Genomic DNA, 20770 nt, shown 5'->3' with positions numbered 1-20770 from the left:
GTTGTTTACGTCAGGTGTTTTCGAATCCTGTGACCAATCAAGATGGAGACTACTTGAGCGATTACGAAAACTAGCAAAAAATTACTTGTAAGTCAGAAGAGAACACGAATGGGGGCTGTGTCGTGTAAAATGTGAGTCCTGTATTTTTGAAACAACAGTATTGTGGAGAATACTGCCAGATTGCGACACAGACGTGATTTTTGTTTTGTTGTCATTGGTGGTTTCCACGGTAACTGACCAAATTGCATTCATTTGTCATCTTTCCTCAGCCATTAAGGAAACTCCAAAGACGTGACAAAGACTACGATAAAACGGAAAGAGAACAGAAGCTTTTTTATAAGAGTTTCCATTGATGCTGAATTCGGATTTATAAATTGAGTACTTGATTTGTAGGTGAAAATGTTGAAATACCGTGAGTACATAGACAATATTGAATAAAGTATCGTCCAACACTCTGTTTTGCTCCTGTTGTGTATTATATTAGTATTGGCAAAAACATAGACAAAAAAAGAATGTCATAAATGTTTTCAGTCATCACTGCAGTAATTTATATTTAGAGCGCATGCCTCATTGAAAAGGGTAGCACACTTTTTCTTTTGGCCCCTGCACAATTGAGGAATTTGGCAACCGAAATGATCAAATGTGTTTGATACTTGGCATCATTGGCACAAGGTGTTTTTCTCTAAAAAGTCAATCCTGACTGATTAACAGTAAGAAGTTGTGATAATTCAATTGAACCTCTGTTAATTACTCATTCATTTTATTGATCTAATGTTGCTGGGCAGAGTGTTTTCCCCCACCAAGAAAAGAAAGATTAAGCTGCACTGTAGTTTAAATATGCAGTGTTTGAAATTTACCCAAAAACTTGTTGCTTGGAATCTGGAATTTACCATAATTTTGCCTTCGGATGGTTACACATGTGATAAGGCAGTAAACGTTTTTAATTGTGTTGACTAGTGACCTGAGGTCTGCCCTTACCCATTATAAACCTCTACCACGCAATCAAGGAGTAACACATGAGTAACTGAATGCATAGTTGTCCATTTACTCTTTCATCTTCACAGGTTGATTGTCAATGGTGGTAATGTTGGTTTGAAAATGCTGCCCAAAAGAAGACCCCCTCTTTACACTTTTTTTCTCCTTTGTTAGCTTACGTGTGCTTCATGTTACAGACAACTTTCTCACGGTGGGCAGTTGACCACAAAGTGTTCTGTAAAGTTGGAGTTGACTCTATTTCTCCACGATGATAAAGGAGCAATAGATTTGGCAGTAAAAGTCGTGTTGTGGCAATGATCTTGTAGTTGTGTTTATTAGAAATGTAATCAAATTTGCCCTATTGTCTTTGGGGACTAAATATATGGAACAGGAGTCGGGAGCCTATGGCTCGAGAGCCATATTTGACTCTTCATGAGTACCGGTATATATGGCTCGGAGATAAAATTACATAGTTGTTTATTTCTCTGTGGCATTCCAAAGTAGGGTGGTCACATACCGATTTTGGTGAATGCGAAGCCGCAATGTTTTGAATTTGGATTAGTCCAGTAAGATAGGGCATATTCTCAACGACAGTATACAGTCCGGGTGTCACACCAACATACCCCATTTTGGCAGTAGGTCCCTAACAAACTCTTTAAATGGAAGCTCATTAAACTATGAATGTTCACTGTTGAGATACTTTACAATGGAAACCCACTGGTCAAACTGTAAATAAATTTAAAAAAAGCCTGCAAACCACTCAGAGCAAATTGATTGGGTGAGTGGTAAAGGTGGGCGGATCTTTGCACACAGCACTTCCTTCTCTCTCTTGGTCAGTGCAGTCTGCACCAAAGGTAAATACGACGATATCCTTATCGTTTGCAGTATTAACTTTCCTAGCACCTTGTTTTGGACAAAAATGACGGTCAAAATGAGCCTCAACATTCTTAAGTAATTGAAGGATTTTTTACGTGTTATATTTATATTCAGATGGGACAAAGGCTCTGACATTATTATTTCATACATTTAATCAAATCAGCGAACATCACACAATAAAAGTATTTGTCTGAAGATCCTATTTGGCGTTTTTATTGAATTTTGTATTGAAATATATGGTGTGGGTCACTCAAAAAATGGCTTTTTAGGTCAAAAGGGTTCCCTAACCCTGGTATGAAATATAAAATGAAATGGCTAAATCTCTAGGTAGCGCTGCAACGATTGTTTGCTGATTATTTTGGTGGCTGTCATACAATTTGTTTTATTTCCATCCTTGTATGGACGAAAACAGTAGTTTTCAAGGTATCATAACACATTTTCCTTAGTGTGGGGAATAATCAGCAAGAAACATCTGCATTTGTGAACTGAAAAATATTAAGGATCTTTGGAGAAAAATAGAAAAATAAATAAACCACACTGACTTGTGAAGGTAGGTTCCAACATCAGCATTATTTAAACATTTATTCACAAAAAAGTTGTCCTTATAAAACACACTGGAAACCGGCAAATATTTACTGCTGAGAAGCTGAAATATTGAGCATTTAGGGCAGGGGTCTCAACCTAATTTTATATGGGGGGGCCGCCGTAACTAGGGTGTGGGTGATGTTGGGCCAAATCCTGTCAAGAAAAGCTGTGATAAAAACATTCCACCGTTCTCAAATAAGTTTTGAAACATTTTGTAGACAATACAAGATATTAAAAAAATATTAGTAATCAATATTAAAAAAAACAATCACAAAGAAATAAGTTAGTCAATAACTTGCGTGGGCTGCACTTACATCAAACTGTCATATTAAGGTGAGAGCCACAAACTATTGTTCCGCTGGCTGCAATTGTGCCACACGTTTGAGACCACTTATTTAGGGTATACAAACAATTAACAACAATCACTGCCGCAGGTAAAATCCAACTTACGACTGGGATCAATTCCGACCAACCAGTCGTAACGCCAGGAAATTGCTGTGCCAGCTGGCTGCCAAAATGGCTGTACGTGTTCCTGGGCTGCTACATGCTATAGTGCCAGACATTGAATTTAAAAAATGAGTATCTGCAAGAAAAAAATGAGCATTTGCTGACCATGGTCATAAATATGTGGGAAAGTCGAGGAGGTCGTAAATAGGATATTACTACTGTATTATTGATTATTTCTTGAGAATTCAAAGGGTGGCTTTTACTTGACTGGTAATAAGTTAAAAGTGTACCCGAGTTCCCAGGTAGATCACAAGAAATTAATGAGAACAGGAACTATGGAGTTTGAATGGATGGGTAGGTAATATCTGAGGTACATGTGAAAACAGAGCCCTGGGTTTACCCATTGAATATTGGATCAGCGTGTTCTGGATCCTAGCAAGCGTTGCCAATGAAAAACACAATAGAACTGTGAAATGAATTTGAAAGTATCCCGTGGAAAAGGACATGAGCCGTAAGCGTCCTAGGGGAACATGCTGTGCATCCAGACAGGAAACATCCCTAACACCTTTTTCTAGTAAGATCAGAGGAAAGGAACCGCACACCTCTTCAAATAAAGACACGGGCCAATATTAAACACAAACACAGGGCTTTTTTTCCCCGTTTCCTGAGGAACAGCAGATGGTCTGTTTAACAGCATGACAAATTGGGCCTCAGCACAGCATGTCATATGGAGGTGGCAAACAGTAAGGCGACAAACCTCGACCGGCTGCGCTTTTTCTTCACCTCCCAAAAAATAGAAAAAGAAGATCCTCCTGCGCTGTCCTGTGTGGCTCCACATGTTGTCTATCTATAGACAATGTTTTTCAGAGTCAGATCTTCTATTTCCTAATGAGGACATGCCCATGCTAGATCAAAGGATGCACGATTATCACAAACTTCTATTCTAAGCTCCAACAGGTCAAGGATGTAAGCACCTACTGGACGCAAAACTCACTGGCCCGGCTCTCGTGCTTCATTTGATTTTTGTGAGAGAATTAGAAGGGCGGTACGACCAAGGCTGCCTGTAGATTCAGGATTTGGTTCATACTATAGATACAATTAAGATTTAAAAATAATTGCTTATGTCAATGATTTCTCATAGAAGTTATAAATATAAATTCCTAGAAAATCGCAATGACCCATCATAGTTGAGCTATTATAAGGAACAGTATGTGGCTTATATATATATATATATATATATATATATATATATATATATATATATATATATATATATATATATATATATATCTCATCTCATCTCATCAGCCGTACCGCTTATCCTCATTAGGGTCGCGGGGGGGCTGGAGCCCATCCCAGCCATCTCCGGGCAGTGGGCAGGGGACACCCTGAACTGGTTGCCAGCCAATCGCAGGGCACACAGGGACAGACAACTCATTCGCTCATTCACACCTAGGGACAATTTGGACCGGCCAATTCACCTGAAATGCATGTTTTTGGAACGTGGGAGGAAACCGGAGTGCCCGGAGGAAACCCACGCAAGCACGGGGAGAACATACAAACTCCGCACAGGAAGTCTGGAGCTGGATTTGAACCCACGACAGGTTCCCATGACATGAACTGTGCCGCACAAGCGCTAACCACTGCGCCGCTGTGCTGCCCCATATATATATATATATATATATATATATATATATATATATATATATATATATATATATATATATATATATATATATATATATATATATATATATATATATATATATATATATATATATATATATATATATATATATATATATATATATATATATATATATATATATATATATATATATATATATATATATATATATATATATATATATATATATATATATATATATATAGTATATAGTTTTGGCTTCAAACCTGATTTCTGACTTCTTGTCCCTTTCTCTAGTTATATGTAAATCACAGCGTCCCACTATGTACTCGTAGGCGGTAACATCCAACTAAAACTGGGATAGGTTCCGACCACCCAGTTCTAAATCTATTTTTAATGGTGCCACCTACTGTTAATCTACTATACGAATGCAATTGGAGATTGCAATGCCAGCTCATTGCCAAAATAGTCATGCTTGTTGCCGGGCTCCTACGCGATGCCGTGGCAGACATTGATTTCTTTTCAAATTGCATCTGCTGTAAAAATAATGAACATCTGCTGGAAAAATTCCAATGTGAAAAATAAGCTGGGAAATAAAATTAGCATATGCTGGCTGTGGTCATAAGCACAAGTGTACACAAATTGAGCAGGTTGTAAGTCGGATGTTACCTAAATATCCAATTCACAGTGAAAACTGTATTTTGTTTAAATGTATGACTAATTCAAAATATTTATAGATAGTATGTTCCTTCTGAGTAAAGGTCAGGACCCGTAATAGGTGAACATAACGTAGGAACAGTTGTTACTTCTGTTTGAACATGCATTTAAACAAGGTCAAGCACGACAAAACAGCTGCAAATGGTTTTTAAAGACCTCCTATTTTCACACATTATAACTTAGCCCCAGGTGGAAAATTCTAAAACACAACCAAATGTAAATCCAATTTGTGGTGTCAAAGGTTGAAAAGGGAGTAGTTATTGGAATTGAAATAAAATCAATTCCATTAATGACATTTTTTCCATTTCTCCATTATACAGTAATTCCCAGACTATAAATCTCTAGAGTTTTTATTCATACGTTAGCTCTTCAAAGTAATCACAATAGTCTTCCAATGTTAGTTATGTATATTTATTTTAATGTATGTTCCCCCCTCTCTTCTCTCTTCCTTAGTATTTCAAATTTTACTCCTTGTTGAGAATTACTTTAAAGTTGCTGCATCGTTGTATTCCTTGGCGTGAATACTTTGTTGGCTTTTTGACTTAACATTAGTCCGATTTTGTTCGAGTTTGTCAGGGTAAAATAAATAAATAAAACAAGAGAGGAAAATTATATGTATTACTACTTTGCATGCCTTTCGATTTTCTATTTGTAATATGTGGGAATGTAAAGCAAAGGCAGCAGTTAATACCTATTATTTGTTTCTTAATTCTTCAGATTTTTCTTCTTAAAAAAATACAACTCCCACGTATGTTACTTTAAATATTCCATCCCTTCTCGGTCCTGTTTATTTCTATCCCTTCTCGGCCCGTTTGTCGTATCATTATCAATAATGGGAGTGAAGAGTCACTGGTAAGATTGTAACAATATTGTACTGACATCCCAGAGTACCGTAAACATATTCTGGCGCCAGGATTCTGAATGGCAGTTTTGCCCTGTGCTCATTGTGTGTTTAATAGTTGTCTAAGTTTTAAGTGTAAATATGAAATCACAACAGCAAATTCTGGGAAGAGTATTTTGGTTAGCGTTTCCAATATTGCCGTTAACAACATTCTTAGAAATCTTTTTGTTGCTGGACCTCAAGAGTCGTTAAAGCTCCGCATTTAAATCACATGGGGTTGAAGAGTTTATAAAACAACGGCCAAACAAAACGGCAATAAAAATATACTTGATGAAATTTTCTTGTTAGTCTTTGTCTCTTCTAATAATATGCTTTTGTGAGATCACGACTAGCAGGGAGTGTAGAATAAAGAGGCAAATGTGGAGATGTTTTTACCCACATTTCACATGGGAGTGAGAGTGCTCTTCCGTGTGCTGAGGTGCTATTACAGGCCGAATTATCCGACTCATTTGCCCAAAGCAAAATGCTCCAAAGCTTTTATGAGCCACGAGGAAGAGAAGCTCTTCCCCCAATAAAAACAAAAACAGCACTTTTGTTATTACAGTACACCCCCGGAATACAATGGTGTTTTTTGGCCCCCTCATTACTGCATTTTCCTAACCATATGAAGTCAACAACAAATTATTTCACGTGACCAAAAATGTACAAAAATCAAACTCTTTGCATCCACCCACTTCTCCACGGTAACAGCTAAAGTCACGCAACACCAAAGGTAAAAAACATTTCATTTTATTTTTTTCTTATAATGTTATTTATTCATATGCACATATATTATATATAAGTAGTTTTTACTGGGGTTTCTGAAGAATTACATAATTACCATAGTTTCTATTCCCCGCCATGCAAAAATTTCACTTTGCATCCCCACCTTGGAACGCGTTATTGTCATATCTGCTGAATAAGCCCATTTTAAACTCCAGTTAAAACTCTTAGTGACACCAAAGCATTCGAACATGGATCCATGCGTCTCTTACTTTTTGCTGGCCTCACAGACGTCGGCAATGTTGGAAAAGAGGTGGTGGTGTTCCGTCTTGGTCATGGCTTCGCTTAGCTCTGGAGAGTTCTTGAACATGCGGATCAGGATCTCCAGACTGTGGAGGTACGAATGCTCGGACGAGATCACCTCGAAGATGGCCTGGAGAAATGTGCTACTTTATTCATCATGACCAGGTTCAAAAGTGCTATGGGAACAAAGGTTTTGGGACACCAGCAGGGAAGCAAGGAGGCTTTGCATAATCGTTCTATGTTGACATCAAAGTCAACAATGGTTGCATTTTCTGATTTCTTGAAAAATCTCATCTCATCTCATCAGCTGCACCGCTCATCCTCAGTAGGGTTGCGGGGGTGCTGGAGCCCGCCCCAGCAATCATCGGGCATTGGGCAAGGCACACCCTGAACTGGTTGCCAGCCAGTCGCAGGGCACACAGGAACAGACAACTCACTCGCTCAGTCACACCTAGGGACAATTTGGACCGGCCGATTGACCTGAAATGTATGTCTTTGGAATGTGGGAGGAAACCGGAGTGCCCGGAGGAAACCCACGCAAGCACGGGGAGAACAAACAAACTCCGCACAGTAAGGCCGGGAGCTGGATTTGAACCCACGCAGGAGGTTCCCACGACCTCAGAACTGTGCTGCACACGCGCTAACCACTGCGCCGCCGTACATCATCTAATACATTGTGTCCCAATAGTTTTGTCCATCAATCACACTGGGGATATAACAACTCTTTATCCGTAGGGTCGCGGGGGTGCTGGAGCCCATACCAGCTATCTTCAGGCAGTGGGTAGGAGACACCCTGAACTGGTTGCCAACCAGTCGCAGGACACACAGAGACAGACAAGTCACTCGCTCATTCACACAGAGGAACAATTCGGACCGGCCAATTAACCTGAAATGCATGTTTTTGGAAAGTGGGAGGAAACCGGAGTGCCTGGAGGAAACCCACGCAAGCACGGGGAGAACATGCAAACTCCACACAGGAGGTTCGATCTCAGGACCTCAGAACAGTGCCGCAAAAGCGCTAACCACGGCCCGGCCGTTCTGCCTTATACATATTTTACTTTGTTTTTAACTTATTGTGTTTATCTTTTACTATGTAAAAAAAATTGTGAAATATTTTTTTTTTATTTTTCTTTGTATTTCCTTTCTTATATTTTGTAAGAGTAGAATGTTTCAAATAATACTTTAATAGGGTACATTTTCTCAATTAGATTTGAAAAAATAGTTATAGGTAATACTTTGTAAAATGAAAAAAAAAATTATTGATTTACCGTTAATTATTATTTTTCATAGTTTTAAATAATAAAAAAGTAACAAAATTATTTTTTATTCTAATCGTATTATCAATTATGATAATAATAATTATAATAATAATCATTGTTATAATAGTCTTTCAACAAATAAAAAAGGTGGCTTCTGTAAGACAAATATTTGACTTATTTTACTACATTTTTTCAACTGAACCTTTTGCAGTGCAGCGCTGTTTGTAAATATAGGATGAGCATAATTTGCATTAATGATGCAGCAAATTGTCTGCTATGTAACTCATCAAGAATGCAACATTCAGGAGAAAGTGTGAACTAACCAATACCTCTTGTCTTTTACGTTCTTCCTGACTCATACGATCAAACAGGCCGCTTTTCTTGACCTTGGGGGAGAAAACATTTTGGTCAGTAAAACAAATTTCAATTGGCTTCATAGGAGTTCTCCACCGCATTCATCGCGAGTGTGTGACACGATCGCCTCTGTTCTCCTGGCGCACAATGACAACAGCACTTAACATACCGCTCTCTGCAGGGAAGGGGGGCAACAAACTTGTTGTCGAAAACCAGACAAGAGATCTTCATTGTACAGGAACGCCCGTAGCGACGAATGACACGCTGACGTCAAATTAACAAACGAGCTGCCGATTGGCTGTAAGCGCAGAAGGGGGCGACGCAAAATGTGTTTGCATAGGATCGAAACTAAATCTGTCTTTTAGAATGGACTGGGTGTGAACTGTGAACTGAAATCGAGAGACTGTGCCAGCGTCTTTGTCTGTAGAAAGTCAAAGCTGAAAGAAAAGTTCGGCTCAGATTAGGGCCGCACGATTCCCCGAAATCTGATCGACATTGCAATTTGATGCTGTGCGATTGTGTAATCGCATGACACTCTGTTTTTTTTAAGAATTTATAGACAACAATCCTAACAAACCTCCCCAGAAGAGAGGGCTATTTACTTAAATTCAATCCTGTAAAATTAACATAGAATCCCAATCCCAGACGTACCCAAAGTAAATTGAATGCTGTTGTTGAACCGTTTGGAGAATCTAGACCGTTTTGGTTTCTTTTGAGGCTTTGTCCCTGGCTGAAAAAAATCATTGCAAGTGCTACTAACATTGAGTAATCAAAGTTGGGTCACCCTGAAATAGTAGGTTTTATTCTCGCCTGAATGATTTGTTGCGATCACATTCAAAATCGTAGCTGGAAAACAGTTGGGACAGTAGCATGAAGCCTTAGCTGGTCTCAGTTCAAAGTTAATCACAATTTGATAAAATGCTGACATCATACAAATACATCTTTGTTTCTCAACAGTCTGACGGCCCGCTTGTGGGTTAAAGCATGTCACTGGTATTAACCCTTGGATGCATGAGTGGGATCAAAAATGACCCAATTTTTGTTATTCTTCAAAATCTTTAAGGTAAATAAAAAGTTGCAATATGGTCATATTCCAGGTATTCCTTAAAAAACATATTTATGACATGATGCATAAGTATTTGTATTTTTCCCCCACTAATTGTTGACCCCACTCATGGAAGTTTGCATCCATTGATAGGTCATGCATTGTAGGGTTAAGTCCTCAAAAATAACAAAACTAGCTCAGAAAATGCACCTTTCTTTTAAAATAGGAAATCGCATTTAATTGCAATACTGGTCTGAAAAATCACAAATAGTTTCTTTCCCAAGATCGTGCAGCCGTCACTCAGACTTCAGTTGCATATTATTCCACCGTCTACTTGAATATCAAAAGTGCTAAAAATTCTCTCAGCCATGTTCAAAAGTTGCTAAAAGCACTCTTCCCATCAAGTAATCCTTGATGATTGAATACCCAAAACTCCTATCCCACAAACTTGAAGTTTCATATACACGTGCCACATTCACATGTCTACTGTGTCTTGTAGTTCTGAATACATTTTTCAAATCAGTTGTTTAGTTTGAATTACAGGTGGGCAAATAACGGCACGCAGGCTTTTTGATCCAGCTCACCAAACCAAAATGGACAAAATATCATCATAGCGAGAAAAGTACTACCAATAAAAATGATATGTAACAGGTGTTTTTTCTTCCGCACCAAAAACTCACGTAATTTACCACACCAAGGATTACCATCATCTACTTAACCAACAAAAAATAGCTTCTAGTTCAATGGCGAAAAATAGGATTGTCATCTTTAGAAAAAGCTAGTGTTGTGTTCTTCTACACCACAAATCTTATTGTCTCTTTTTCGCCCGAAAGACATTAGCACATTTTTCAATGATTTATCTGATGTTTATTTTATCTTTATTCGACCTATGGTCGGCTGATAAACATATCCTCAGCTAAGATTTCTATTACACAACGGAGTAATGAAATAACATACGTTTAGCAAAATGTCAATCCCAGTCCTTTTCAAACAATATAATGCTCGGGTTATCCGAAACACATCGTTAAATGTAATTCACAGAGGAGATACGAACTGGTAATTCCTGGTCCAATCAGTGACATCAGTTTACCCGTGTTTCATTTAGAAAAACCCGGAATTTTAAATGTTGCAGTCTGGCTGGCTGGTACAGGCTGCTCCATCATTTCACATCAGTACAGGATGTTATTGTTATTGGTTAATCTCTCTTGGTCACTTTCAATCTCTCTTTTCACATGTTTTATCATGTCCCACCGAGTAAACAAGGCCGGCAAGGATGGCCAGGAATAAACAAACTCAGAAGAGTACATTCCCTCCATTCCGATTCCCAACTGCCTTATGCAACATGAGTGACCACACGTCCCTCCAAGGGCAACATTTTATGCATAGCTTCAGTCTGACAGAAGGAAGTTTGACGGCCAAGGCGCTGGTCTGAAACTTTGCAGGGCTCCCGACAGCGATCTGGCCGACTGACTGCTTGTCTGCTCTTTAAATCGGCGACACTCACCCAACTGGATGTGACGGCATTCTTGAGACCGTGCACATTCCGAGTGATGTGTGATGGATGAAGGGTATTTAGAGCAATTCTTTGGAGTGGTGTGTTCATAAAAAAGTTGACTTTCTAGTTAGGCAAGTCGCAAAATATCAGAATCCCTTTCTTCTTTTCGAAGTAGCGATGTAATGAAAAACATGTTGTTATTGTCCTGCTAATTATTCTGCCTTTGTCTGAGGTTGCAAGAAACAATTTTGTCAGTCTTAGAGCAATCCAAAACAACACCAAATACATGGTCTATTCCTTTTTGTTTGTAAATAATATATTTTATTTTGTTGAATTCTATTTTAAACTTCTTTTGTGAACGCTGTACACCGGGGTGGCAAGAGAAAATGTCATTCACTTTTTATATAATTGACACCAGACACAATCTTGAATCTCATCTTTTGAGTTTGACAATTAATAGATGGATCGGAAAGACTAAACTGGGGGTCACCAACCTTTTTGGAGGTGAGACCTATTTTATTTTACTCATTATTGAAAAGAGCTACCAGTTTTATGTGCATTTTGAAAATGACAAGTTATGTATTTTACTACCGGTAAGTTGTTACCACATTATAATATTATCATCAAGTTGTAGATATTAGATGAATGGTTGAAATAAGCTCATTTAACCACTAAAACAAAATGCCACTCAAAAAAAACCCTAGAAAAAAACTATGACCCATCACTGCTGAGCGAGCTGCAGAACCGGTCGGCAGACTACTCAGGAGTTCTTAGGAGGCAACCTGGTGCCTGGTAGCAAAACATTTCAATCCTAAAATTATAAAACATAACTTAATGTGAAATCAAATGAATAAATCTACATTTTAAATGATTAATTAAGTGGGCCATTTAATGTTGAAAATATATAAATATAAAAATCAATATTTTCAAACGAAAGGAAAATGCTGAAAGGATGGCTAGAGCAAATACTGGTAAAATAATTGGTTTTTTTTTCAGCCAGATATAAAACATATCAAAAATTTGTAATTCATTTAAAAAAACACCAATGTCTGTTGGATGACCATTATTTGGGACCTTTGAAAAATACAAATTTACCAAATTTGGACTTACGATTTCAGCTTCCAGCATTAACAAAATGTTTATCTGAGACTTTTTGTAAATAAGGGCTATAAAAATAACCGTGACTTGACTTGACCCTTCTCTCATTTAACATACAGAAATCAGAAAATATTTAATGTGTTGAATCTGTAATTCTGGGAGTTGGTAAAATTTGTCCCATTTACGAATTAAGTGTGAATAAATCAGACCTATCTCATATCTGGTGGTCAATCTTTAAAAAAAAAGGATTTGTATAGTTTTTGTGCTATAAACCTGTCTGTTTTATTTATTTGGATGACAATAAATCTAAGTCTACTGTACTGAAGTGTTACACAATTTTATGAATCTGTCTAGAACGCAAATAAAATATGTTGGCAACAACTTTGAAGGACAATCAAATTTAGGGTATAAGAATATTCTGTGACAGTATTTGCAAAAAAACGTCTCGGCATCAACATGCATCGGTATATATGAAGTGGGAATAACAACTAACCACGGAAAGTTGGCTCCAGGACGTCCGGATGGGCTTGTATTGCAAGACTATGGCGTTATCGGTGGGAGCTTCCCTGGAATCGGCGTCTTCGTCTGAATCATTGTGCAAAGCTTTTTCCTGATAGTTCTGGTACAGCTCCTCTTCTGAAAGGTATTTTTTTAAAGAAGGGATCAATGTCGTAAAAGACAAACATGGGCGGGATTTTCAAGTGAAACCTAATACAGTAGATACCCCAATACGACAATAATCCATTCTGAGGTTGGATCGCAAAGTGAAATTAGTGTATGACAGAGATCGATACTTATGGCAATGCGTAGCTAATGCATTCCAGGCCTAAAGTACTCCAGATTAAAAGAATAAATCAACAAATCAATATCTTGTAAGTACTACTTACAGTATGTGCTTATGGTTAAATAAATGAATATTTTTTGTCTTCCCCCTTTAGCATCATTTGAAGCCCTGGGAACTTTGTCAAATAATTAGAGTACAAAAATACAGTATTGTATTGCTGACTAGCATGGCCTTTAGGAAGCACATACAATTTGAACTGAATAAAGAGAAAGGCATTGTGAGAGGTAGTTTAGCCAATAGCTTATTGGCATTTTAATGACGCAACAACGCAAACCAATAGTAGGCCACCAGAATAGCAGAAAAGCAACTCAGGGGCATAACTCTTCGTACACAAAAACATCGCAAAATTTGTGTTTTATATGTTTTTGGGCAAGCCAAATAATTTGTTGTCGTATCGAATTGAACTATCTTGATAACAACACAGTGAAACATTGTGTGCAACGAAATTAGCCATGGCACATCAGGATAAACATGTAATAAAGACTACTGCAATGAAAAGTTGTGCAATAACATTGCAATGTATTGTTGGGAAAAAGCCATAAAGCCATCGTAAAATGAAAACAACGTAAGACAAAGTAGCCGTATTCAGGGGGTCTACTGTACTCTCACCTTCGCTGTCAAAGGTGCGTTGAGGGGTCAGAAGGTTCTTTTTATCCGGAGTCTGAAAACAGAGGACAGATATCCAATTGGACAAAACAAGAAAGCCTTGCACCTGCCCTTCAACTGTCTATCGACCTCTGTCTCAATCTAATAACCCAGCCACTGTGTGTCCACCATTACATCATGTCTTCCCACCATCAAATAATAGATGTCCTTGTAAGGCTTCGTTGAGGCTTCTCGTGAACTTTTTTTCACCCCAAAACTTGACGTCCACTTCGCAGAACACACGAGAGCCTGTAAGCGCTCTTGATTTGCACTGCCCACTGCTTATCTAAATGATAATGTTATCTTTATAGGACTTGCTCGTCTTACCTTGCTTTTTTCCGTGCTGTTAGGAGCTGTAGGACTGTCAGGCTGGGTTGCCCTCTGGCTGGTAGGCTTTACAACGCAAGCGGTGCTTGGGTCTGCCGGAGGAGTTTTATTACCGCTATCTAATCCCTTCTCAAGGGTCTGGGAAAGTGCTTGGGCCTCCAGATCGACTCCGGTGACGACGGCCCTGCGGTAGGAAGTACTCCTTAACCCCCTTTTTAATGTGCCCAGGCTTTCGTTATCACCATCCGTTCCGTCTGCATGCCCTCCTCCTGTGGAAAAGTAGGCCCCTGTCTCCACCATGCTGAGAGTTTTCAAAGACCGTTTTGGAGAATCCAAACCTAAAAGTCCGGTTAACCCTTGCGACCCCGAGGTGGGGGTCTTGCTCTGTCGGCTACCAGAGGATAAGCCCGTAGGGATGAGCTGCTGGGTGCCCATTTTCAGGGCAGCAGGGCTGTGGGTGCTGAGTACGATTGGGGGAGGGTGAGAGATTGACAAGGAAGGAGAAGGAGAAAGGTTCCTAGCGTCTTGGGAGTCAGTTGGTGAGGGTGACGACTGTCTGTGATGGGGCGGCGAGGAGGAACGTGGCGTTGGGGGATCCGAGGAGTTGAGTGATGACAAAGAGGGGATGCTCGAGGTGGAGCTTTGGGAAGGAGTCCTTCTTGCGGTAGGATACGGGCTGGAAGGAGATTGTAGGGACAGTTCCATAAGATTATTTTTCTGAGTGTGTCTAAGCATTTCAGGTGAGGAAAAGCTATGATAAGAGGGAGTCTTCTCTTTTGGCAAGTTAAGACTAAAGACGCTGGAAATGAGTGCTTGTGGAGAGCGACCACACTTCTCTGGCCAAACTGTCCGTCCATTGCTATTAACAATGTTGTACTCTGAGTTTCTCGCTTTGCTGTCCATGGAAGCTGATCTGCTGCTGTCAGACTTGAACTTAGATAAGGAGAAGCGCCCGCTGGAGATGTGCCCAATACTAATGCTCCTAACGACTCTGGACTTTTTGGACGGTTTGTGCAGGACGTGCTTCAGCACCGCAGTGTTGTTGTCGACGCCCTGGGACGTCACTACCAGTTTCTCTGCCGGCTGGCTCAAGGTAAAAACACATTTTTCCTTCGTCGAGAAGTCTGTCAAAACCGATCCGTTAGTGTGGCAGCTGCGCGGCCGTGGCTTCCTAGAGCTAGGCGGGCTCCTGTGGTTGTCGTTGCGGCGCTTCCACAGGGGCATGATGTTGCCGTTGGACAGATCCACGTCGTTGCCAAATTCCATACCGCACGGGTGTCCTTTTTCTCTTTACGGAAGGCCCTAGGGCAAACACCGCCCCCCTGCCGACAGCCAAACTCAACCCTAAGGGCAGACAAAGAATGGTTCAATCAACAAGTCCAAATTTCTAAAGTTTACTCATTAACAGATGAAAAGTGGAGCAAAAAGCGCTAAGATCTCGTGGATAATTATTTAGCTCCTCAGTGAAGCAGGAAATTACTCATATATTAAGTAGAATGGATCCCGGACACAGCATCCCCCTCCTTACATTTTCAGTTACAGGTGTGAAATGATTTTTTGGGGGCCCTCTTTAAAGCGATCTCCCCGCTATATTACATTGACAACAAATTATTTTGCGTGCCCAGTCAAAGAGTTCGCCAATTGACGAGTTAAGTCTCTAAGATGCCTGTGAGCTATTGGTTGACGTCCTATAAAATGCCTGGCTGCTATTGGTTTGCATCGCAGCATCGTGAAAATGACGATATGCTATCAGCTGAACTACCTCCTACAATGCATATCATTCAGTTAAAAAAGGTGTGCTTTGCATAGTCTTATTTTTGTACAGTAATTATTTGGTATGGACCCAAAGATTGCAGTGATTAAGAATGAAAACATGATAACCATAGAAATAAAGCTTGCAACGATCAAGAAATATGAAGGAAGCACATAAATCGCTACCGTCGCTAAGTTGCATGGTCATAACCAATCAACAAACGGGACTATTATTAAAAATTAGAAGGCAATTTAAGCAGTGAAATCTTCTATGGGCATGACAATCCTTGCAAGTGGAAGGTTTATTTAAATCACTTTTATTTTTAATATTTGGTCGCAAAGGCCTAGGTTTGCATATTTTGAAGTTGTCACATAATATTAGTGGAACTAAAAAATGATTGCGTCCATGCAAAAACTCCGGCCTTTGCCTCCATCCCCCACCCGCCTTTGCACCCATCCGGCATTCAACTGTACCAGCACGAGTGACGTCACATCAAAGGTAAATAGAATTCCATTATATGGTTATCTATTTATGGTATTTAATCGTATGCGTGCATTAAACATCAGGAGTAGTTACTATATACTATTTTGTTATTAGAAGGTTTTTACTCAGGGGTAGGCTACTGGGGGTGTGGAAGTAATTACTATTGGTTTCAATCCCCTGCTATACGGCATTTTTACTTTGCAATCCCAACCTCAGAATGGATTAATGTTGTATCACGGGGCGATTCAATTTCAGTTTAGACTAGATCCGAATCTTTCACTGGGATCAAACATGAATAATTAACATTTCAGAAACAAATCTCTGAACAGAAAAGCGAATCGATGCATCATTTCCTCGAAAGTTTCATATTCACCTGTGGCAGAAACGTGCAGTCAATAGACGTGCTGCAGGTCGACCACGAACTCATGTCGCCCTCTTGAATTCCCAAAAACGTAATCCAAAAAAAAAAGGGCATAAACTCGGATTTCAGAGGAACAATCTGCGGATTGTGCACAGTGTAGGACCGTACAAGCGCGCAGCAAAGAGCGCTTGTGAGGTAGAAAAGATTGAGAAGGGGTAAAGTCTCTCTGGGACTGGGGCGGGGATAAGAACAGAAAGGAGACACCGCGCGTCCGGTTCTCATGCTCGGGACCCCCAAGTGGGCGGTACCGAACCCCACACAGGTCTGAACTAGAACAACCACGCCGTTTACGCTTTTATAATAAAAACTTTATAACTTTCCTAAAATAATAATAATTCATGGTAATACCGTTTTAGTGGAGATTTTTTGAGAATCATGCAACTAAATCAATACTTATATGTTTTGTCATAATTATAAGATTGCATCGATTTACAACATCAATAAGTTTGTTTGTTTGTGATTTAACAATGAAAAACAAACCCTATATATTTTCACCCGTTTAGTCCGCAAGCGCTGTCTCTTCGTTTGTGGCTAAATTACCCCATCGTGTGGTTAATGTTGCAAAGTACACGACCAAATACAGGCCCGTCTTATAATGAATGATACAATATGAATGAATGAATTAATGAATAGCCTTTATTGTCATTAATCAAGTATAACTAAATTGGAGGTCTTCCATTTTCAGTGCAAGGGTATTTGGAGAACAAGCTTGCAAGTATAACGGAATTGGAGGAATATTGTGATTTTTTTTTGTAATGCAATTTAAAAACAAACACGTCATACATTTGGGATTCATTACGAAATATTAAAAACGTTTGATTATTTACTTATTTCTAATTATGGCTTATATCCTATTGCTTTTTCATGATGTTGTACTGTTTTGAGATGGGATAATTTCAGTTTTGGCCATAATTAGCAACCTTAAAACAATAAAATACTTGCAATATTTCAGTTGAATTGCATATAATCTAGAATGCATAACTATTCTATTTTCATTACATATAATAAAGTGCTTTGGGAGGTCTTCATTGATTTGAAAAGTGCTATATAAATGCAGACCGTTTACCATTTACCATTTCTAAGTTAATCGACATTGTAACTTGTTGTGCCCTGCGACTGGCTGACAAATAGTTCAGGGTGTCCCCTGCCTACTGGCTGAAGATAGCTGGGATGATCTTTTAATATGAAATACTGTCTTACCATTACCAAGAAAACCAATACAACTTTATTGGCACTCATACTTAAAGCTAAAGTCCGAAAAGAAACATTTAGGGAATGGCAAATATTTACATCAGATTTGAGAGATTATAGTGAGCCACTGCTGACTGAAGGTGCATAAATGTTGCAATAAATATCACACACCCAAAACGTTCCACTCCACAGTAGTTTGTATCCAAAGTTAACTAAAAACAAATGAGACGTTATACTTTGTTCCCCACTTTATTTTGGCTTTATGAAAATGCTTCTCAAATTCTTAACACTTGAAGTATTGCTGTATGTATAGAGGAATCAATCTTGGGCCGGGATTACTGCGCTAGCTATGGTGCTTTTGTCTTTAAGCTGCTTAGCTCCGTTCTGGTTTAACCTCGAGAGTGTGCACACTGAGCCGTCTCGGAAACAATGGTGCCTCTGGAGTTTTTTTTTTCTGCAAGTTGAAAAGTCCCTTTAGTATTATCTGTTTGGTATTTTTGTTTACTTTTTTATTTGCTAACTAATTTCCACATATAGTTGGAATACGGGATGTTTGATAACTATCTGGTGTATAGATTTCCAATGGTATGAAAATTAGTTGTATATTAGTATTCGTCAAGGCTTGTGGGACATTAAGAATTGGAGCACTTTAATCTTTAGAAGTAAATGTAAATGGTCTGCATTTATACAGCGCTTTTCAAGTTAATGAAGACCTCCCAAAGCGCTTTACAATGTGCTTCACATTTTTCCCTTTTACACACTAACTAACCGATAGCAGCGTCAGCCATGCAAGGCAACTACCTGCTATCGGGGGCATTAGGGATTCAGTGTCTTGCCCAAGGACACTTCGACATATAACACGGAGAAGCCGGGAATCGAAGCTGTGACCTATTGATCCCAAGACGAGGCTCTACCTCCTGAGTAACGCGGTGGTTCTGCTACTTACTTAAAAAAAAAAAGAATCCCTTAAAAACGTGTATCTGCAATAAGTCCATCAAAATACAGAGACCATCACTTCAAATTAGTTCCTCGACATTTGTTTCTGTCCTATTTACATAAAAAAAATGGCAAAGTTACTTACCTGTAAACCCATGCAATTGTTTTCATTATTTATACAATTTCTTGCTTGGATAAAACTGATACGATACTCTTCAAAAATTAATAGAATTTTCATTCACATATGATTTTTATTTCGCCTATTGTGCAGATATGTTCCAAATGTTGTTGTACCTTTGGGAGAAAACATGATAATTTCACTGCGGTTCTTTTTGATATGCACATAATTTCATGACGGACATATCCAGTCTTGTGGAAGTAGCATGTCTCAGACGCTCCGCTTTTATTATTTTGTTTTGCACAATTGAATCCATGAATCCTAGGTTGCCAGATTACGGCTCGTGGGCTGTAGAATGCCTGCCAACAGATGTAATCTGGCCCACCAGAGAATACTTAGATTGAGAACCATGAGAAAAAAATGAGCTGGTTCTCATCAAACAACGACCTGCAATTTTTAATATGTCCACTGGACGTCACCAAAGCCCCACACCACTCCAAACCACCTACTGTAGCTGTTTTTGCTGACGACCATTTATCATACAAAGGATATTTGTGGAAACACCGATCAGATTTTTTTTATTTTATTCATTTGTTCTTTAAATGGAAGCCCTTGTTTAAGGCAACACAATTGCACTCACCAGGACCTCTTAGCCTGTGTCCCTTTGCATAACCCGATAATACTAATAATAATGTTTCATTGCACTCTTGGCCAACATTCAAATTCTTGAATGCATTGTTCAATATATACCTTTTTTTTTTAATTCAAATATTAAATCAACGTCTGAAGTAGCTATGTTGCATTGAGTATTTCAATGCAAATTATAAATTTTAGTGCTTAAAATGAGATATATCACTTTGCAATTACTCTTAATTAAATTTTGTATTTGTAAATAATTATATTTATTTGTATATTTAATGTGTTTTAAAACCAATTAGATGCTACTATCCCTTTATAACCAAATAGACAATGAATGAATGTGAATGAAACTTTAGTTCGAACATGAGAAAACAAAAATGAAACCAAAAAAAAAAGTCAAAGAATAAAAAAACGATGTGAACTTAACATGTCCGAAAATTAATATGAAGAACCATATGCTTATTTGATCCTACCCCACTTCCCTAATAATTTTGTCTTATTGCTAAACATCCTGTGCATTTGCACATGCAAACACCTCAAGTTTTGTGGATGCACAGTCACTCTGTCATCATCATCATCATCATCGTCATCATTATCGTCAACACGTTCACCGTCATTATTATTACTGTCTCCATCCATTCTCAGCATACTATATAATAAGAGTATATTATAATAACAATACACACCGGCGCAGTGGTTAGCGTGTGTGCTGCAAAGTTCTGAGGTCATGAGATCGAACCTCCTGTGTGGAGTTTGCATGTTCTCCCTGTGCTTGAGTGGGTTTCCTCCGGGCACTCCGGTTTCCTCCCACATTCCAAAAACATGCATTTTAGGTTAATTGGCCGGTCCAAATTGTCCGTAGGTGTGAATAAGCGAGCGAATTGTCTGTCCCTGTGTGCCCTGCGACTGGCTGGCAACCAGTTCAGGGTGGCCCCTGCCCACTGCCCGAAGATAGCTGGGATGGGCTGCAGCACGCCCGCGACCCTAGTGAGGATAAGCGGTCCAGAT

General features: G+C 39.0%; 1 protein-coding gene across 1 annotated transcript in view; it reads right to left on the bottom strand.

The window, feature by feature from the left end:
* Positions 1-17024, bottom strand: part of LOC148357613 (rho guanine nucleotide exchange factor 26-like) — a 46839-nt gene extending 29815 nt beyond the window's left edge. The window contains exons 1-6 of the mRNA XM_088346351.1: positions 16831-17024; positions 14222-15565; positions 13859-13910; positions 12899-13041; positions 8743-8799; positions 7124-7284 (exon numbers count right to left, since the gene is read on the bottom strand). Of these exons, the coding sequence (XP_088202477.1) occupies positions 7124-7284; positions 8743-8799; positions 12899-13041; positions 13859-13910; positions 14222-15487 (1679 nt within the window). The 5' untranslated portion in view covers positions 15488-15565; positions 16831-17024. The remainder of the gene's footprint in view (positions 1-7123; positions 7285-8742; positions 8800-12898; positions 13042-13858; positions 13911-14221; positions 15566-16830) is intronic.
* Positions 17025-20770: the final 3746 nt, after the last annotated feature.

The sequence above is a fragment of the Urocampus carinirostris genome, chromosome 10, assembly GCF_059441175.1.
Source record: "Urocampus carinirostris isolate Australia breed hairy pipefish chromosome 10, RoL_Ucar_1.0, whole genome shotgun sequence".
Lineage (NCBI taxonomy): Eukaryota > Metazoa > Chordata > Actinopteri > Syngnathiformes > Syngnathidae > Urocampus > Urocampus carinirostris.
This window is presented reverse-complemented; position numbering and strand designations above follow the sequence as displayed.